This window comes from Erpetoichthys calabaricus, chromosome 4 (assembly GCF_900747795.2).
Source record: "Erpetoichthys calabaricus chromosome 4, fErpCal1.3, whole genome shotgun sequence".
In the NCBI taxonomy this organism is placed as follows: Eukaryota; Metazoa; Chordata; class Cladistia; order Polypteriformes; family Polypteridae; genus Erpetoichthys; species Erpetoichthys calabaricus.
This window is the reverse complement of record NC_041397.2, coordinates 189,595,438-189,613,143: the sequence shown is the minus strand read 5'-3', so window position 1 is coordinate 189,613,143 and position 17,706 is coordinate 189,595,438. Positions and strand designations below refer to the sequence as shown.

Genomic DNA, 17,706 nt, shown 5'->3' with positions numbered 1-17,706 from the left:
CATATAAGTGTGTAATTCACATTCTTTTCCCAGTTCAAATTTAAGCCACTGGGTTGACTGGTTACTCTAAACTGGTCTGGTGTGACAGAATTGGGGTGTGTGCCCCATGAGCAGCTGGGTCCTACTGAAATAAGAAAAAGCACCTCTTGACCCAAAACCAGAAAAGTAAGCCAAGAGAGGAATTGACAAATAAATGTTTAATTGATGAATATTTACTGGACTGAAGGAATTATTGCCCTGTGCAAAGCGTAAGGTCTCAGGTTTGACCCTGACCAGTAACTGAGAGTCCATAGTCTGCCATGATGCCATTTGTAGAAATGGATAACGAACTGTGTGTATTTACCCTCACTGACTAAATTATTTGAAACACCTGTACACCTGCCGATCCATGCAATTATCTATTCAGCCAATCATGTGGCAGCAGCACAAATGATAAAAATCAGGCAGATATAGGTCAGGAGTTTCGGTTAATGTTCACATTAAACACCACAATGGGGAAAATTGTGATCTCTGTCATTTGAACCATGGCATGATTGTTGGTTCCAGATAGGATGGTTTGAGTAGCTTTAGGGGCCCTAATCCTGGAGAGGCCCCAGAAGTGACTTTAATTGTCATTGCCCCGTAACTCGAAAACTATATGGCATAGTAAATTTTTATTCCCAAAAGTGACTTTGACATGTAAGGTAATTTAGTACAACAATTTTAATATGAGATTTGACATGATTTGAAGAAGATAACAGTGGTTAACCAAATCTTGTTACTTGTTGTGAAGGGGCCCCTATAACAGTACAAGCTTTAGGACCCCCAAAAGTGTAGGTCTGCCATTGTTGTTACCTGTTTACTTTATGTGTCCTATTGTTCTTAGATTAATTAGAGACTTTAAATTGTCCCAATGTACTCTCAAACTGACTGCTGCTCCATCCATGATTAATTCAAGTACTGGGCATGGTACTATGATACCCTTACTTGGACTACACAAGCTCAACTAAGTTTAAAAATCAATTTATGGTGAAGTGTTGGGGTAATTAGGTAAATGTTTTGAACGTTGGAGCATTAATAATTACTTCATCAAACACAGGAATAACATTTTTTCTTATCAAATAGTTTTGTAAAGATAAATTATATTATAAGATATCAGTGTCAATGAATGTAATGAGGTGTATTAGCAGGAGACATAAACATATGTTTTATTAATGGAATTTCGTTTAAACCACAGCTATGAAATAGCTTGAATAGACAGTAGATTCCAATTCAAGTAGGGAGGAAATGGCTATCTGGACTACCTGCTCAGTTCCCGGTGGGCCGATGTTTTTGTCAGAACACAAGCTGTGAGACTCAGCAAAAGAGAGAAAGAGAGAGAGAAGGACACAATATGATTGGTCCACACTGCATCCTCAATGGACCTCTCCAATCACATGATCTTACCACCAACGCAAACAACAGGGAAGTGTGAGATACAGATGGAGGTATGGAGAACATGTCTTCAAGAAACTAAAGAAAGAGCTGAAAAAATAAGAGGAAATCAACCCAATAATTAATCCCTCCATGGATTTTCTGCAGTTACTCCAGGCTTCGTCTTGCAGGGCAATGACGTGCATAATGACTACTCTAAATTGGCCTTTTGTGATTGAGCAGCTTGTGCGCCATTCAGGTTTGGCTCATGCCTTTGCCTAAAGCTGCCTAAATACACTTTGACCCTTCACAGCCTGTCAGTGGACTAAGTGTTTATGAAAATAGATGAATAAATGGATGGCGGGACAGCAAGTAACTGAAATAATGAGCAACACACATTAGCTAGTCTTAATATTTCACATGATCATCAAGCACGGATCACAAGAGTCGCGCATTAGTGTTGTGTTCTAATACAATAAGAACAGTCCTGCTGGACAGTTCGTAAGTAATGACTGGCTATCATACCCTAGTGTCCCTATCACAGGCTTTAGCAAGAACTTGAGGACATGAAGTATCAGGACCGAGAGTCAGTGGCACAATAAGGTAGGCAGACACAGCTGATTTAACAACTAAAAAGGTGTATTTATTGAAGAAAGAAAAACAAAAGTCCATAAAGAAGTTATAAAAAAAAAGCAATGATGAATCAAGATGAAAAAAGTTCCAAAAACTGCATTTAACACATGGCATGCGCCAAAAAATAATGTTCCAAAAAATATATAACAAGGATCGATCCCCTTTTTAATAAGCTTTTCAGAATCTTAGCGTGCTTTCTCCCTCTACAAGTCGGTTAAAGCTGACTTGTCCTGGTAAATGGGAATACCTTCCGATACATCACCCTGCAGCTCACGTATCGACCTTCTACTGGTCTGAACTGAACTCCCAGTTTCTGGTGTATAGACTGGCTTTTATCCTGGGTCAACTATCACCTGACTTGGGTCTAACACCCCTCATGCTCCCTAGTCACATGCCTGGTCTAAACGTTATATGTGCTGACTGTGCCATGTGTGCACCTACGTTGCCGATACTCCGCACCATGTTCTTCTCTTACGCCCGCCACGTGCCTGTTTGTTACTTTAAAGCACTGCAGCCACCAAACTCTATGGGTGCACCAGAAGAATGACAAGACAGAGCACGACAGGCAGCAGGCACGCGCCCCCACCCAAGGGCCCTTCATATGGAAACACGCGCCAGCCCAACAACCCATGGCCGCTCCACTTGTGCACCCGAGAAAGGTAAATTGGTAAAAAACAAATGTTTTTTTTTCTTTTTATAAGGATGGTGCCTGCAAATAAGTACAAAAACGGATCAAAGTACTTTCAAAATTCATTGGCTGGCATTTCCTCACACTGACAGAGATCAAATAAGGTCTTTCCTAAGAAAGGCTATGCAATCATCAAACTACAGGTAAAATTCCATTACAACGAATATCTTTACAACGAAATTTTCATTACAACAAAGTATTTTTATGGTCCCGACAGTTTCCCCATATGACACGAGTCTATAGAAATCTCGTTACTATGAAGTACATTCAGCAGATACTTTCATTATAATGAAGTGCACAAAAGACCTTGAAATGCCTGAATGAATCATCCTCAGAGCAGTTAGTTCTGTGGCCGCAGCTCAGTTGTGCACAACGATCCCCAAACAGAAACACTGTAATTTGTTTTTTCTTTCTTCTTTCTTCATTTTATTTTGCTGTTTTTGTTTTCGGAGGTTTACAGCAACACCTTTTCCTTATTGCTCATCAACATTTGAAAAAATCCATTGGAATTTAACTCATTGCCACCCTCCTATAGAAACGGCAGACACGAAAAAATGATAACAGTTCATATTAGAAAGAAAAAAGACGTTGCCAGTGAATTCGGAATTTCGCCATCGACACTGTCAACTTTCTTGAAAGACAGAGCAAAAAAAGAAGAAAAATCTCGGGTTGCAAACGTATGTGAACTGCTGCAATTGAAGAGTCGAAAAAGACCATTTTTATGTGGTTCAGTGATGCTCGTTCAAGAAACATTCCTATTAATGCAGCACTCATTCAAGAAAATGTGAGGTTTGTAAGCTCTCTTGGGACCTCCCACAACTAGACAGCAAGCCGAAGAGCGTCCTGAAGTGCGATCTCCGCGTCTGTACGGGGCAATAGCAGGCTCACAGATATGCTGCGTCTCTCCGCCAAAGTAAACAGAAAAGATCTCGAGGGGTGATGCAAAGTTAGGAGCACATACATTGTAAATGCAGATAACAGGATTACTTGATCACTGACCTGCACAACCCTGCCTGACTGCTGTGTCTGTGTATAACAGAGTGGCAGATCATGCTATAATAAATAACTGTGCCGTTCCTGTTTCAAGCTGAATAAAGCTGGCTTTGCTAAAGTACTGAGACTCGGCCTTGTGTTTTGGGGTGCAAGACAGGGACTTATAGCACAATCCCAATCTTTTACGATTTGATTCTGTGGCACTTCACTGCAGCGCTGTGAGCCTCCTATTGCCCTGCCCCAGCTGCAATTGCGCTTCAGGACTCACTTCAGCGTGTCATTCCTGTTGGGTGGGGAGTGGAGGGGGGTCTCAAAAGAGTTCAGAAACCTCACAATATGAAGAAAAAAAAGGATGATTCGGCTTTTGATTGATAACTGTGCTGCCCACAACATGCTTCCACATTTAGACAATGTTTGTGTTGAATTCCTCCCACCCAATTGCACAGTAGCACTTCAGCTATTGGGTTTGGGTATCATTCGCACCCTGAAGGTGTATCATCACAAGGAAATGCAGAGAAAAATTCTCGTCAGCATAACTTGTAGGCAGGAGGAGATTAAAATTAACGCTATTGAAATGATTGCAAATGCCTGGACGCAAGTTAAAGAAAACACTATAGTAACAAATACAGAATCTCATTACAATAAAATATTTGTTGCAACAAAATATTTTTTAGGTCCCTGGGAGTTTGTTGTAACGGAATTTTACCTGTAGTTTAAAAGGCAAAACCAAAGTCCACCAGAATGCTTTCCAAATCTTATGTCTCATCTGAAGTCTTTTCCTTTTAATTGGATGCTACAAAATGGATGCCCCCATCATATATCATGGCCACCAGAACGTCCTAGATCACATGATACAGTATGTGAATCACCTGCCTATCAACTATGTAGCATCACAACAACCAAAAGCTTCAAACTGACTGTGTCCATGCAAATAAATACACAAAGCAGTGGCACAATAACAAAACAAGTACACAAAATGAAAAATATAAACAATCCAAAATGAATTCAATAATGCATTAAAAACAAAAAAAACAAACTTCCAGAATAAATATAATAATAGTGATTGGGTCATGTGACTTCCTTGTTCAAATAACATAAAAACAATTGTGGTTCAGTTGACTGGATCTTACCCGCCATATGACGGATTGTCTTTCGGCAATAATCTTCAGCTACTGGGACAACCTTCATCATCTCACGTCCCCACTCGACGAGTGGCTTGCCCTGCAGTGCATAGGAAGCAAACAGAGCTGTGCACAGAGAGCCTAGAAAACCTGCAACAGATACACAGAAATAAAGAAAAATCATAATAAAATAGAGACGTGCCAGCAGTGTAACTCAGAGGCAGGAAAAATATGACAATGTTATCTGTAAGGATTATCTGATTTAGCCACTTGCCATGCTGAGATCCCTTGTTATTAGGCTGAAATGGGAGAAGCAATCCAGGATTTAGGTTTCAGTTGCCTGTTTTTGTTTTTTTGTAATCTAATTCTGTGTGATTGCCTTTTAAGAATAATGATTATTAAGTTTAATATTAAATATTCTGTAATGCTCATAGGGCAGCGGTGATAGGCTGTGTGTGATTTCATGCAGACTGATAACTGCAGCGCTAATGTTCCAAGTTTCCATTGCAATACATTTTAACAATACCCCTCAGTAGTAAAAAATCTAAAAATATCAGAAGCCTTACAAATGAATGATGATCATTGTGTAAATCGAGCTCACAGCTTTGGTCATCCCATTGTTTTCCATGTTTGTTATGTCTAATGAAAATAAATAACTGGTTATTCAGTTTCACTTTTAACACTGTGGCGTCTGACTCTCACACAAACACGTTCAAAGATAAACCAAGGGAAATCGTGATCAGCATTGTGTCCTTTTTCAGTATTTGAACGATTGCAAATGATTCACAAACACAGTTCTGGCAGGATCAGCTGTCGTGGGCAATGCAGACCAAAGGCTACAACCTGTTGACTGATTTCACTGTCGGCCTTGTTTGCCACATAGAGCTCTGCTAAAAATATCACAGATAAAAAAGTGGATGACAGCTGCAAGCTCCTACTCTTTTTGTAATATTGCTTTATTTACTACATATTCTAGTCATCCATCCATTCACTGTCAGAACTACTCAATCCAACTCAGGATCACAGGGGTCACTGCTTATCCTGAGAGCCTGCCCTGGTTGGGATGCCAGTTTATCACTGGGTGCACACATACACACTCTCACTCTCGCTTACACTGGGCCGGTTTTTATAGATGTGAGGGAAAAAAGCTAACGTAAGTATGGAGGAACATACAAACTCTATGCAAATAGCGATTGTACTACATGAGGCGGTAGAGCTAGCAAATGCACCACCTACGTATTTAGACCCTACACGAACCATTTAGATTTTTAAATAATCAAAACACAGCACTTTTGAAAACACAACACATCTAGATCATATACCGCCTGTTGACACACATTAATTTTCAGTGTAGATAAGAAGCATTTAATACTGTTACAAAAGGAGCAACACTGGCTTACAGGGGGCAAACAGAAAAAGGACTTTTTATTAGAACATTAGAACAGTTTTCATGAGAATAGGTCAACATGGTCCAACAAAGTTCATCAATTCTATTCACCTCATTTTTAGGAAATGACATCATATTGGGTTTTACTAGTCCCTAAAATTCTAGTGTCTTGCAGACTACTTCGTAATTTATGTATTCTCTATGTGAAGAATAACTTTCTTATGCCTGTGTGATATCTAGCATTGACAAAATTCCATTGATGCCCTTGTACTCTTCTTGAAGAAATCATTTTAAAGTAACAGCCTTATTCTAATCTACTACTTAATCTCATTCATTATTTTAAAAACCTCAATCATGTTACCTCTTAATCTCCATTTTCTTAAGCTAAAAAGGTTCAGTTCCTTTGGTCTTTCCTTATAGTTTGTACCTCACATTCCTGTAACCAGCCTAGTCGCTCTTCTTGAGTTTTATCTAATGCTGCTATGTCTTTTTTTGTAGTAAGAAAATCAAAACTGTACACAGTACTCCAGGTGAGGCCACACTAGTGTATTTTACAGTTTAGACCTAACCTCCAGTGACACATCGTGCTATATAACTGAATATTCTGTAACACTTCCTAATGGCTTTTGCAGACTTCATGGACGTGTAATGTAACAAGTCCACTATGCCTCTTAAGTTCTTCTCATAAGGGAGGATACTTTCCAAGTTTCAAACCTCCCATTGTATATTCAGATCTAACATTTCTTCTTTCTATGTATTACATTTATTTACATTAAATTTATCTCAAGTCTGCCTAAGCCTGTATACTTTTAAGTACCTCTGTAACGGTTCAATTAATTCCATATTATCCACTATTACACTTTATTTAGTATCATCCGCAAACCTAAATTTTATAACTTGAATTCCGAAACTACATAACACTTCCAAAAATGCCCACTAGAGAAAGATTTACTGTCAAACCCAAGCTAAATGTAAGAGCAAATGCAGAATCTTTATAAAATTAAAGATTTTTTTTCTCAGAATGCTCTGTAACAAAGAAAGTTCAGTAGAGCACAAAAGACAAAAGGAGATGACTGTACAAAGGCAATCTGATAGCAAACAAGGTCCTAATACAACAACCCAATGGTGAAGTCAGGAAAAGGAGCAGAAAGTGAAAAAATCCAGAAAATCAAAAATGGCACAAAGCACTACAAAGACACAAGAACTCATCAACTCCAGAGGGCACTCTCAATGAACCACAAGGTACTTTGGAATACCCTCTGCCTTTACAGGGTGGAAGATAGTTTCTGATGGTGATTGGCAGGTGGCCCCGCCTAACATGCCTAACACAGGCATACATACATAGACAAAATCAAAAACAAAGAATGATGCATATAATAAACAGAAATAAAAACACAAAGCAAAGAATGATTAATGAACAAAGATGACACAATCAGCGCAGATGAACCCCAGCTAAGTGTGGAATCCTGGTTCAGACATAACATTAAACATTAAACTATTATGATAATTTATGTATATTAAAATAGCAGCAGCCTCCACACTGGACTAATGAAGGAGGAACACCACTGTTAACATCACTAATGTTAGAAAAAGTTAACCTTCTGCTTACAGTGTTGAAGACAATTTTATACCCAGCTACACACAGCACCTTGAATTCCTTCTTTTGTTTAATGACTAAGTTCTCCTATGGGACCAAATGCTTTCTGAAAATCAAGATATACAGTGCATCCGGAAAGTATTCACAGCACATCACTTTTTCCACATTTTGTTTTGTTACAGCCTTGTTCCAAAATGGATTAAATAAATTTTTTACCTCAGAATTCTACACTCAACACCCCATAATGACAACATGAAAAATGTTTACTTGAGACTTTTGCAAATTTATTAAAAATAAAAAAATTGAGTAAGCACATGTACATAAGTGTTCACAGACTTTGCCATGAAGCTCAAAATTGAGCTCAGGTGCATCCTGTTTCCCCTGATCATCCTTGAGATGCTTCTGCAACTTAATTGGAGTCCACCTGTGGTAAATTCAGTTGACTGGACATGATTTGGAAAGGCACACACTTGTCTATATAAGGTCCCACAGTTGACAGTTCATGTCAGAGCACAAACCAAGCATGAAGTCAAAGGAATTGTCTGTAGACCTCCGAGACAGGATTGTCTTAAGGCACAAATCTGGGGAAGGTTACAGAAAAATTTCTGCTGCTTTGAAGGTCCCAATGAGCACAGTGGCCTCCATCATCCATAAGTGGAAGAAGTTCGAAACCACCAGGACTCTTCCTAGAGATGACCGGCCATGTAAACTGAGTGATCGGGGGAGAAGGGCCTTAGTCAAGGAGGTGACCAAGAACCCGATGGTCACTCTGTCAGAGCTCCAGAGGTCCTCTGTGGAGAGAGGAGAACCTTCCAGAAGGACAACCATCTCTACAGCAATCCACCAATCAGGCCTGTATGGTAGAGTGGCCAGACGGAAGCCACTCCTTAGTAAAAGGCACATGGCAGCCCACCTGGAGTTTGCCAAAAGGCACCTGAAGTACTCTCAGACCATGAGAGAGAAAATTCTCTGGTCTGATGAGACAAAGATTGAAACCAGGCACCGCTTATCACCAGGCCAATACCATCCCTACAGTGAAGCATGGTGGTGGCAGCATCATGCTGTGGGGATGTTTTTCAGCGGCAGGGACTGGGAGACTAGTCAGAATAAAGAAAAAAATGACTGCAGCAATGTACAGACACATCCTGGATGAAAACCTGCTCCAGAGCGCTCTTGACCTCAGACTGGGCCGACGGTTCATCTTTCAGCAGGACAACGACCCTAAGCACACAGCCAAGATATCAAAGGAGTGGCTTCAGGACAACTCTGTGAATGTCCTTGAGTGGCCCAGCCAGAGCCTAGACTTGAATCCGATTGAACATCTCTGGAGAGATCTTAAAATGGCTGTGCACCGACGCTTCCCATCCAACCTGATGGAGCTTGAGAGGTGCTGCAAAGAGGAATGGGCGAAACTGGCCAAGGAAAGGTGTGCCAAGCTTGTGGCATCATATTCAAAAAGACTTGAGGCTGTAATTGCTGCCAAAGGTGCATCGACAAAGTATTGAGCAAAGGCTGTGAATACTGATGTACATGTGATTTCTCAGTTTTTTTATTTTTAATAAATTTGCAAAAACCTCAAGTAAACTTTTTTCACGTTGTCATTATGGGATGTTGTGTGTAGAATTCTGAGGAAAAAAACGAATTTAATCCATTTTGGAATAAGGCTATAACATAACAAAATCTGGAAAAAGTGATGCGCTGTGAATACTTTCCGAATGCACTGTATAATATCATATGCTCCACTCTTTAATCCCTTTGTTGCTTTCTTATACAATTCCCGCATATTAGGTCAATGTCAATGTGTTCCTCTCTACTTGTTGAGAGAGAAGCAGCAGCTTCCGCATGAAGGCCTTGACTAGGCTGTGCATATCATGTGCAAAAAGAACATTGCCTTACAATTATCTATTCAGTTAAATCATAAGTGCAGTCACATCAACAGCAAATGCTAAATCTGATAGCCACTCAGTGCTGCTTAGTTCAGGGATGGGTTTTCCTTTCATTTGACAAAACTCCTGAATCTCTGATTTCAGATCCCAGACCTGTTTGACCAAATAAAAATCAGCTTTATTGTTATGAAGACAGGAACAAATGTAAGCATTTTCAAATGGTAGCAGTCACTTCAGCACTCAAAAAACTCAGCAAGCAAGTAATGATGATGACTTCATCCTGCATTAGTTCCCTGCTTCAGGTTAAAAGAACAAGTAGCCTTCCTTGGAAAGAAGACAATAAATGAGCACCAAGTCAGGTCATTGACTGGTTTAAATGTTACCTACATCAACCGTCAGGTGACAAACACATTTCATGGTGAGTCTGCAAAGTTGCAGTTGACCTGGCAGTGGACAACCAACTTTGTGGGGACACAGGGACAGCTATATGTGCAAATTTTGGGATGAACCTACTGTAATAATCAGCGAGCCCTAGGAAAGATTGAACGTGTTTTTGTGTTTTCCAGACATGGATACACAGGAACCTCACCCACCTTATTCAACTGAAGTCAACTCAAACCGTTCCCCATAGAATACCTCATATAATGTGATTCCGACATAACCAATTTACAGTTCTTAGGGTTAGCTGTCAACCCACCTGCCTCAAAATGTCAAGCCTAGCCTGTAGGCAGTTGAGATGTGACCACCAATCATTACTGAAAATAACCACATCACCAAGATACACTCCAGAATATGCAGAATAGGGCTGCAAAATGTGATCCATCATTCATTGAAAAGTTAAAGGCATGCAATGAAATCCAAATCGGAGTTTGATGAATTTGTTCAACCTGTCTGGGATGGCAAATCTAGCCTTCTCACAACTGGATTCCTCCAGAGGAGGTAGCCCTTCAGGAGATCCAGGGTGGAAATATACAAGGCACGCCCAAGTTTCTCCAGTAAGTCATCAATACGCAACATCAGGTACGCATCAGACTTGGAAATCTTATTCAAGTGTGTAAAATCTATACAAAACTGAATTGAGCCATCTGGTTTTGAACCAGAAGAGTTGAACTTCACCATTCGCTTTTACTCATGAATCACACCCAATTCAATCATCTGCATCACCTCATTGCGTACCACACTCCTTTTAGCTTCCAGTAAACGATTCAGGCACATCTGTAGCTTAACACGAAGCTCATTCACAATCTTGTTTTAAGCAATTTCAGTCTGGCCAGGCAAGGACGAAAAGACATCAGAGTTCCTTTCAATCAATCAGTAACTTAGCCTTCTGAGTGTCCATCTAATCATCACCAATAGCAACCTCAGTCTGAGAGACTCCTTCAGAAGATTAACATGTAAGATTTGAACGGGCTTTCGCCAGACGGGAATTGTAACCTTATAGTTCACAGGGCTCATTTATTCCTCCACCACTGCAGGACCCAGGGATTTTGCCAGAAAATAATGTGGGTCAGATGGGGTCAAAACAAGAACTCAATCACCTTTTTTGAATCCACTGAGTTTACTTTTTCTATCATTAATTATGTTTGTGTGCCTCCTGTGTGCTGCTGATGCTCCACAGTGACAGAGGACAATTTAGAAGTGTGTTCCTTGAGTGAAACAACCAATCGACAGACTTTACCCATTCTTCACCCCTCGTGGTCGCCTGCCAAATAATAATTCAAATGGACCTAAGCTGGTACATGCATGAGGAGATTCATGAAGAGCGAACATGAAAGAGGACAACACCATCTCCCAGGTAGTCGGGTCACCATGAGCCAAATGCTGAATCATCTACTTTAAAGTCTTGTTAAATCATTCAGGCCATTCGTTTGAGGATGGTAAACAGTGGTGTTCCATTGCTTAATTGCAAGGTTCTCTCATAGCTGTTTCGTTGCACAAGAGGTAAAAGGTGTACCCTGATCAGTTAAGAACTTGTGTGGAATGCCAATACGAGTAAAACCTCCGACAAAGCCTTGGCAACAGCCTACACATTAGCCTTCCACAAAGCAGCCACCTTGAGATATCTTGTTGTATAATCGACCAACACGAGCTTATACTGATAACCATTCTTACTCTTGGTAAGTGGATGTCCAAAATAGGCATCAGTGAAAGGGGAACCCTGGCGGGTCTATGAGAGGAAATAACTTGACTGTCGGGGTCAAGACTTACAAAACTGCTCCACATCTCTGCCTATATTCAGCCAATAACATGGTTTCCGAAATGTGATCCCTCATCTTCTTCACACCAAGATGAGCCCCCAAGACATGTGTGTGAGCAATTTTCAAAACCATCTCTATATGGCCACTTAGGACCACCAGGTGTTCAATCAGCACAATGCAAGAAGCCATCTTAACTAAAAAGTGTGGGGTATTGAAATCAGGGCCCTCTTAATCTTCATAGTAACAATCATCTGCAACATGTGCTTATTCTAAGGTCAGGAATCATCCCCGTCCTCACTGGACAAATCGGGTTCAACCTCTAAGCCAGCTCCATGACCGAGTCTGTCAGTGGAGAGCCCCTCCATTTCTACTAAAGAAAAAGGTGTTTTGCAGGTGTCCAAGACCCACAGGAATAGGGCATTCCTCATTCCAGCTAAGAATGGCCGGGGTGAAGAGTCCAATACAGTTTGAAGTGTTCCCTGTATTAGCTATCGGGTGACAAATGTGTTACATGGTGAGTCGGCCAACTTGCAGTTGACCCAGCAGCAGATAACCAACTCCAGCCTATTTTAACAGAATTTTCAGCACACAGCATGGGGGGCAGGTGTCCCAGGTTCTTACTATTACATATATATTTAAAGAGTTTCTTTATATGTTCTATAACTCTGTTATGGTCAGTGACATTTTCTACGCTGTGGCTGTGATGTACTGTGCTGGTAGCATCAATTCAAGAGAGGTCCACTGAATCAACAAACTGCTTAAGAAGGTAGGTTCACTTATGGGCTGCAGTCTTGACCCAGTGGAAGGAAAGAATGAAGACAAAACTGAGTGCCATCATGAACAAGGCTGCATATTCTCTCTCTGACACACTACATTGCAGGCAACAAATGATTCAGCAGAAGTGTGTCAAGAAACGCTACTGGGGCTCATTTATACCAACAGCAATATGTCTGTATAATGCCTCACTGTGACTTTCAAGTCAGAAGTTTTTTTCTTTTTAGTTATTCTAGTGTGTTCAGACTATTGTTGTGTGTCTATCTATCTATCTATCTATCTATCTATCTATCTATCTATCTATCTATCTATCTATCTATCTATCTATCTATCTATCTATCTATCTATCTATCTATCTATTTAACGACTGTTATATCTGGGAGTCCTAAAGTTTGTAAATTCCAAAATTACTTCTAAAAAGGCCCACAAGAGGAGGAAATCCCATCAAAAACCTGGCTAGATACAAAAAGGGACATGTAGAATCTTTATAAAATAAAAGATTTATTTCAAAGGCATTGAAGCTCCGTAGATCACAAAAAGACAAAAGGAGCTGCCAGAAGGCAATCCAACTTGAACTAAAGTCTCAATATGAAATCCCAAGAGTTGTCAAAATACAGAGCAAAATGTCAAAAATCCAGTAAATCACTAAATACACTACATTCAAAACGCAAAAGAAATCACCACTCCTAAGCACGTTTCAAATTAACTATGAAAGAACTTCCAGTTTTATAGGGTGACGGGCAGTTCCTGGCAGTGATTGGCATGTGGCCCCTTCCTCTTTGGGGACTGCCCAGAAAACACATGAAACATAACAAAGGCAGCTTACATACTGAACATAAATAAAATCAAACATAAAGAATGATGCACACTATCAGCAAAAATAAAAGAATCAAGAATAAACAAAAGAGACATAAAACATGAATTTGAACCCCAGTAGGGAGAAATCCTGGCTGAAACATATTAATGAGCATCTGTAAAAAGTCAGATTTATCCCTGGGAAAGTAAATTTCTTTCTTTCTTTCTTTCTTTCTTTCTTTCTTTCTTTCTTTCTTTCTTTCTTTCTTTCTTTCTTTCTTTCTTTCTATCTGGTATAATAAGGCATCCATTTACTTGTTTATTTTACTTTTATGTAGTTTAGCATTATATTTTAATGTTATATTCTGTTATGATTTTATTCTTCAACAGTGTAGTTGGGTGACTTCTTGTCATATGAGTCTAATTTGATACTTAAATGCTGACTGCTCTAATCCTGCAGGACAATTCAAAAGGTAAATAACCAAAAAAAAAAACCCACAAAAATGCAATATATGCAGTAGTGATGTGTAAAAGAGTTGACTATGACCAATGCCTTCAATAATTTTCAAAACATGAGTTTAGCTTGTTTTTTTGAAATAAAGAAAAAGCAAACACTTAACTAAGCATTACAAGAAGTTTTGATAAAATAATACTTTTAATATTCATAGTATGAACTGCGTTTGCTTTCTGTTATATTAACAATAAGGTTTCCTTTCATGGGTTTAGTTACCAGTAGGATGGTTGTGCGTCATTCTTCCCGCTTCAATGCTTACTTCCACCAGGGTCTCCTGCCTGTCTGGCTGCCAGTAGCGCATTCCTATACACATTGCCTTTGTGGATGCACCAAATCCTGACCCTAAATAAAACAAGATAGAAAATGACAAGAATGTCACAGTCTCAGGTGTAGCGCAAGACTGTGAAAGAACAAGCAGTAAAATAGTAACTGGAACCAAAAGAAGATGGTACTGTATATGAACATATTTAAATGTAAGTAAATTGAATAGCCCTTGTGCATTTTGAAATGGTAATAATTTTGGATGTACAGAAGATAAAGATCGTCTAAAGAAAATAAATTTACATGATACTTTTTTGGCAAAAGATGTTCTACTTCATTGACTTTCTCATGAGATTTTGTAGTGCGTACACAATTGACATTTTAATCTCTACCCAATTCTATCTGTCTGTTTGAACCTACTTTAATTTACTACTTGTGTCACGATTTTGTGCTTTAATTAAAATTTTTAATTTTAGTTCAGGTCTACTTTTTGTATGTTCTTAGATTTTTTCTTCCCATATGAGCAATGGAGAGATCTATTCCTGTTATTATTTTTATGTGTGTTCACCTATAATGTGAAAACCACCTACTGTGATTGCCATGTGTCTCTGTCTGTCTGAACAAAACGATTTTGTTTGTCACGATAGTTCAATTGTCATTGCTATATCTCAAATACAATATTCTGTATGTAATTTTGAAATTTCAACGCCTCCAGTTCAAAATCATCTTTAAATATTCATATTTGTCTATCTTAAAAGAGAGAAACATTCTGTGAGACTTCAATTATGAATTCGATTTCTGTTTAAATCTACCTTGAGAGAGGTCACTTTGACTTCTATATTTTGTAAATTTTGCTATTTTACTCATACAATTGCCACTCCTGATGGCAAAACGGAACCCCAGTACAAGTTAGTCAGATGCTGGGTGTACACAACTCACAACTCACTGCTGCTTGAGGTAAGTTAACCATAAAAGTTGTCAAGGAGACAGTTTATGGGCTCAAAAATAAATGTTTCTTAGCCGAGCCATGGGGTGGCGCTGTCCAGTAATACTCTCTCTTCTCATACCCATCTCCTAATGATGACACTTCCACCTATGTCTCCAACATATATGTCCACCATCTTGCATACCTATGTCAGTTTCATTTTGAACTCATTGTAAAGATGTAATTTTCTTTTGCATATTATCAAGAATACGGGGTGCAAAATCCCCAAACCTTTTTCTTTATCCATGCCTATTATTATAGTGGTGTAGTTGGCAGGATTTTTGTTCACCATGTCAGAGGAACAGGACCATACAACTGTCTGAAACACCATGGCTACAGAACTACAAAGCCTCAAGGTACAGACGCAGATGTTAATGCTGTTGCAGAACAATGATGGTACGGAGTCCAATTTTCTCATCTTTGAACGCATGGCTACACGTCACCACTGGGTGCATTTTGGCACCATTCCTGAAAGGCGAGGCGCAGAGGGCTCATTATGACCTCGTTGAGTAAGGAGCCTCCAATTGTAATATGCTCTGTAATATGCTATGGGGTCTCTATGGTACAACAGGTGAGGTTATGCCAAGAGTGGTGGTTTGACCCTGAGTGGCCATCCCTTCCGAGAGCATACCATGTCTGGTGTAAGGACTGCCCCAGGCTATGGCCAGATATTAACGATTCAAAACATGTCTTTGAGCCAGTGGCTTGCAACCTGTTTATAAATGGCTTATACGAACATGGATGTGCTAATTGATACAGTGGAGTGTAATAAGATTGCCGACCTGTGTCAGTTCTGTTTTGAACTCATTGTAAAAGCATCAATTTCTTTTGTATATTTTTAAGTATACTGGGTACAAATTCCCCAAACCTTTTTCGTTGTCTCTCCCTGTTATTACAAAGTAAAAAAAAAGGCAAATGTCACTTATTTAGAAATGAATGTAAGACAAAAAGGAATTTTATAAGAATCCTCTATATTTACGTTACACTAAAAACAATCACATAGCTGCTTTATTTGCAGTATTTATTATTCAGTATTCCTCTGACACTATCGTTTATCCGCAAAGCTCAAGACCGGCTTTCCATCATAGTCCAAAGCAGACAATAATTTTACCTTGAGACTTCAACAGATTTTAATTCTACTGTGGATACGTCTTTGAAAAATGTTTTGTTTGAAAAATCTGAACTACAATTAGTCATTGACCTGCTTCACTCAACAACTAACAAGAGGACTGTAATCAATGCCTCTTTTACATCACTTGAATTGGAATCTGCTCTTCAAGAAAGCTACTGAGCCACCACAAGCTTGGTTGGGCTACATCTTTAGGTACATTAGATGGTAAATTACTGATTTAACATCCTCTACCAATGCATTCTGTTATCACTGTCATTTTGACTTATGACTCACTGCTACAAAAGCATTTAATAAACAAAACAATACATATACACACCTAAATGTTACAATATGCATACATATTTATTTATAATGTTTCAGTTTAAAATGGTTTTGCCAATCTTAGAATTATGGTATGCAACTTTTATAGTTTTTTGTGTAAATTCCTGTACTTTTCTTATCGGGGTTATAACATTTTGAGACCCAAGGAATTTATATATGGGCTTTAATTTTGTCCAGAACTTGCTGTGAGAAAGTTCATTTAATCCCATTTTGTCGTGACACCATTTTTGTTTTTTAATTTAGGCACTACAATGTTAAGTTTCTGTTTCTGCCATCTCCATAGCAATCTTGTCCAGAATTCCCTGGGGTGTGCTCATTTGTAGTGTCAATCAGGCGACAATATGAAGATCACCACAGATATTTCTAGGGTATTCGAGTTTGACAGATAAACCTTGTTTCACTGCATTAATAGATCATTATTTAGTCCTTCAGGTGTTTTGAATCTCCACTGTTGTTTTTGATTCAGAATTTTCTGATTGTGTTTTGGCTTTGACGAAAAATCTCCCTGAGTGCCATAACACTTGCTTATTTACAATTCCTTTTTACTGTCTTTTGCGAGTCAGCATACTTAACAATATGTCATGTGTTGATGCAATGCCGTCATTGTTATTTGTGGTTGCCGCCATTTTGCTGGTATATGTGTGCCATTACTCATATGTGACAGCCAGAAGCTGTAATTTCAACATTGCAACACTACAAATGTTAGTGTCACACACTTCCTGGTTGTCCGAGATTCTGGATAAAAGATAAAAAACTTTTTGCTGTGTTAGTAGTGTGTTTGCCTAAAGGGTTTAGACATTTTTGCATGCTTTTTCAGTATGATTTCTATTTTGCATATGGGGCTTAATTCTTCTGTAGTTTTGAATATGGTTGTGTTCTGATTTTCTTCCTTATTCATTTTTTTCTCCAGTGTTTTTCAACAAATTTTCTTTGTTTTTTCCCTGCCATATTTTTTGAACATAAGGAAATCAAGTTCATTTTAAGGATGCTAAAAACATTATGCAAAAATATCAATATCTGCTTACTTTA

At 39.0% G+C, this 17,706-nt stretch overlaps 1 protein-coding gene across 3 annotated transcripts in view; it reads right to left on the bottom strand.

Moving 5' to 3' along the window:
- adprhl1 (ADP-ribosylhydrolase like 1) overlaps nt 1–17,706 on the bottom strand; it is a 146,684-nt gene that overhangs the window by 88,692 nt on the left and 40,286 nt on the right. For all 3 annotated transcript variants that reach the window (XM_051926218.1, XM_051926219.1, XM_028800074.2), the window contains exons 3-4: nt 14,195–14,320; nt 4,837–4,977 (exon numbers count right to left, since the gene is read on the bottom strand). In XM_051926218.1, the coding sequence (XP_051782178.1) occupies nt 4,837–4,977; nt 14,195–14,320 (267 nt within the window). The remainder of the gene's footprint in view (nt 1–4,836; nt 4,978–14,194; nt 14,321–17,706) is intronic.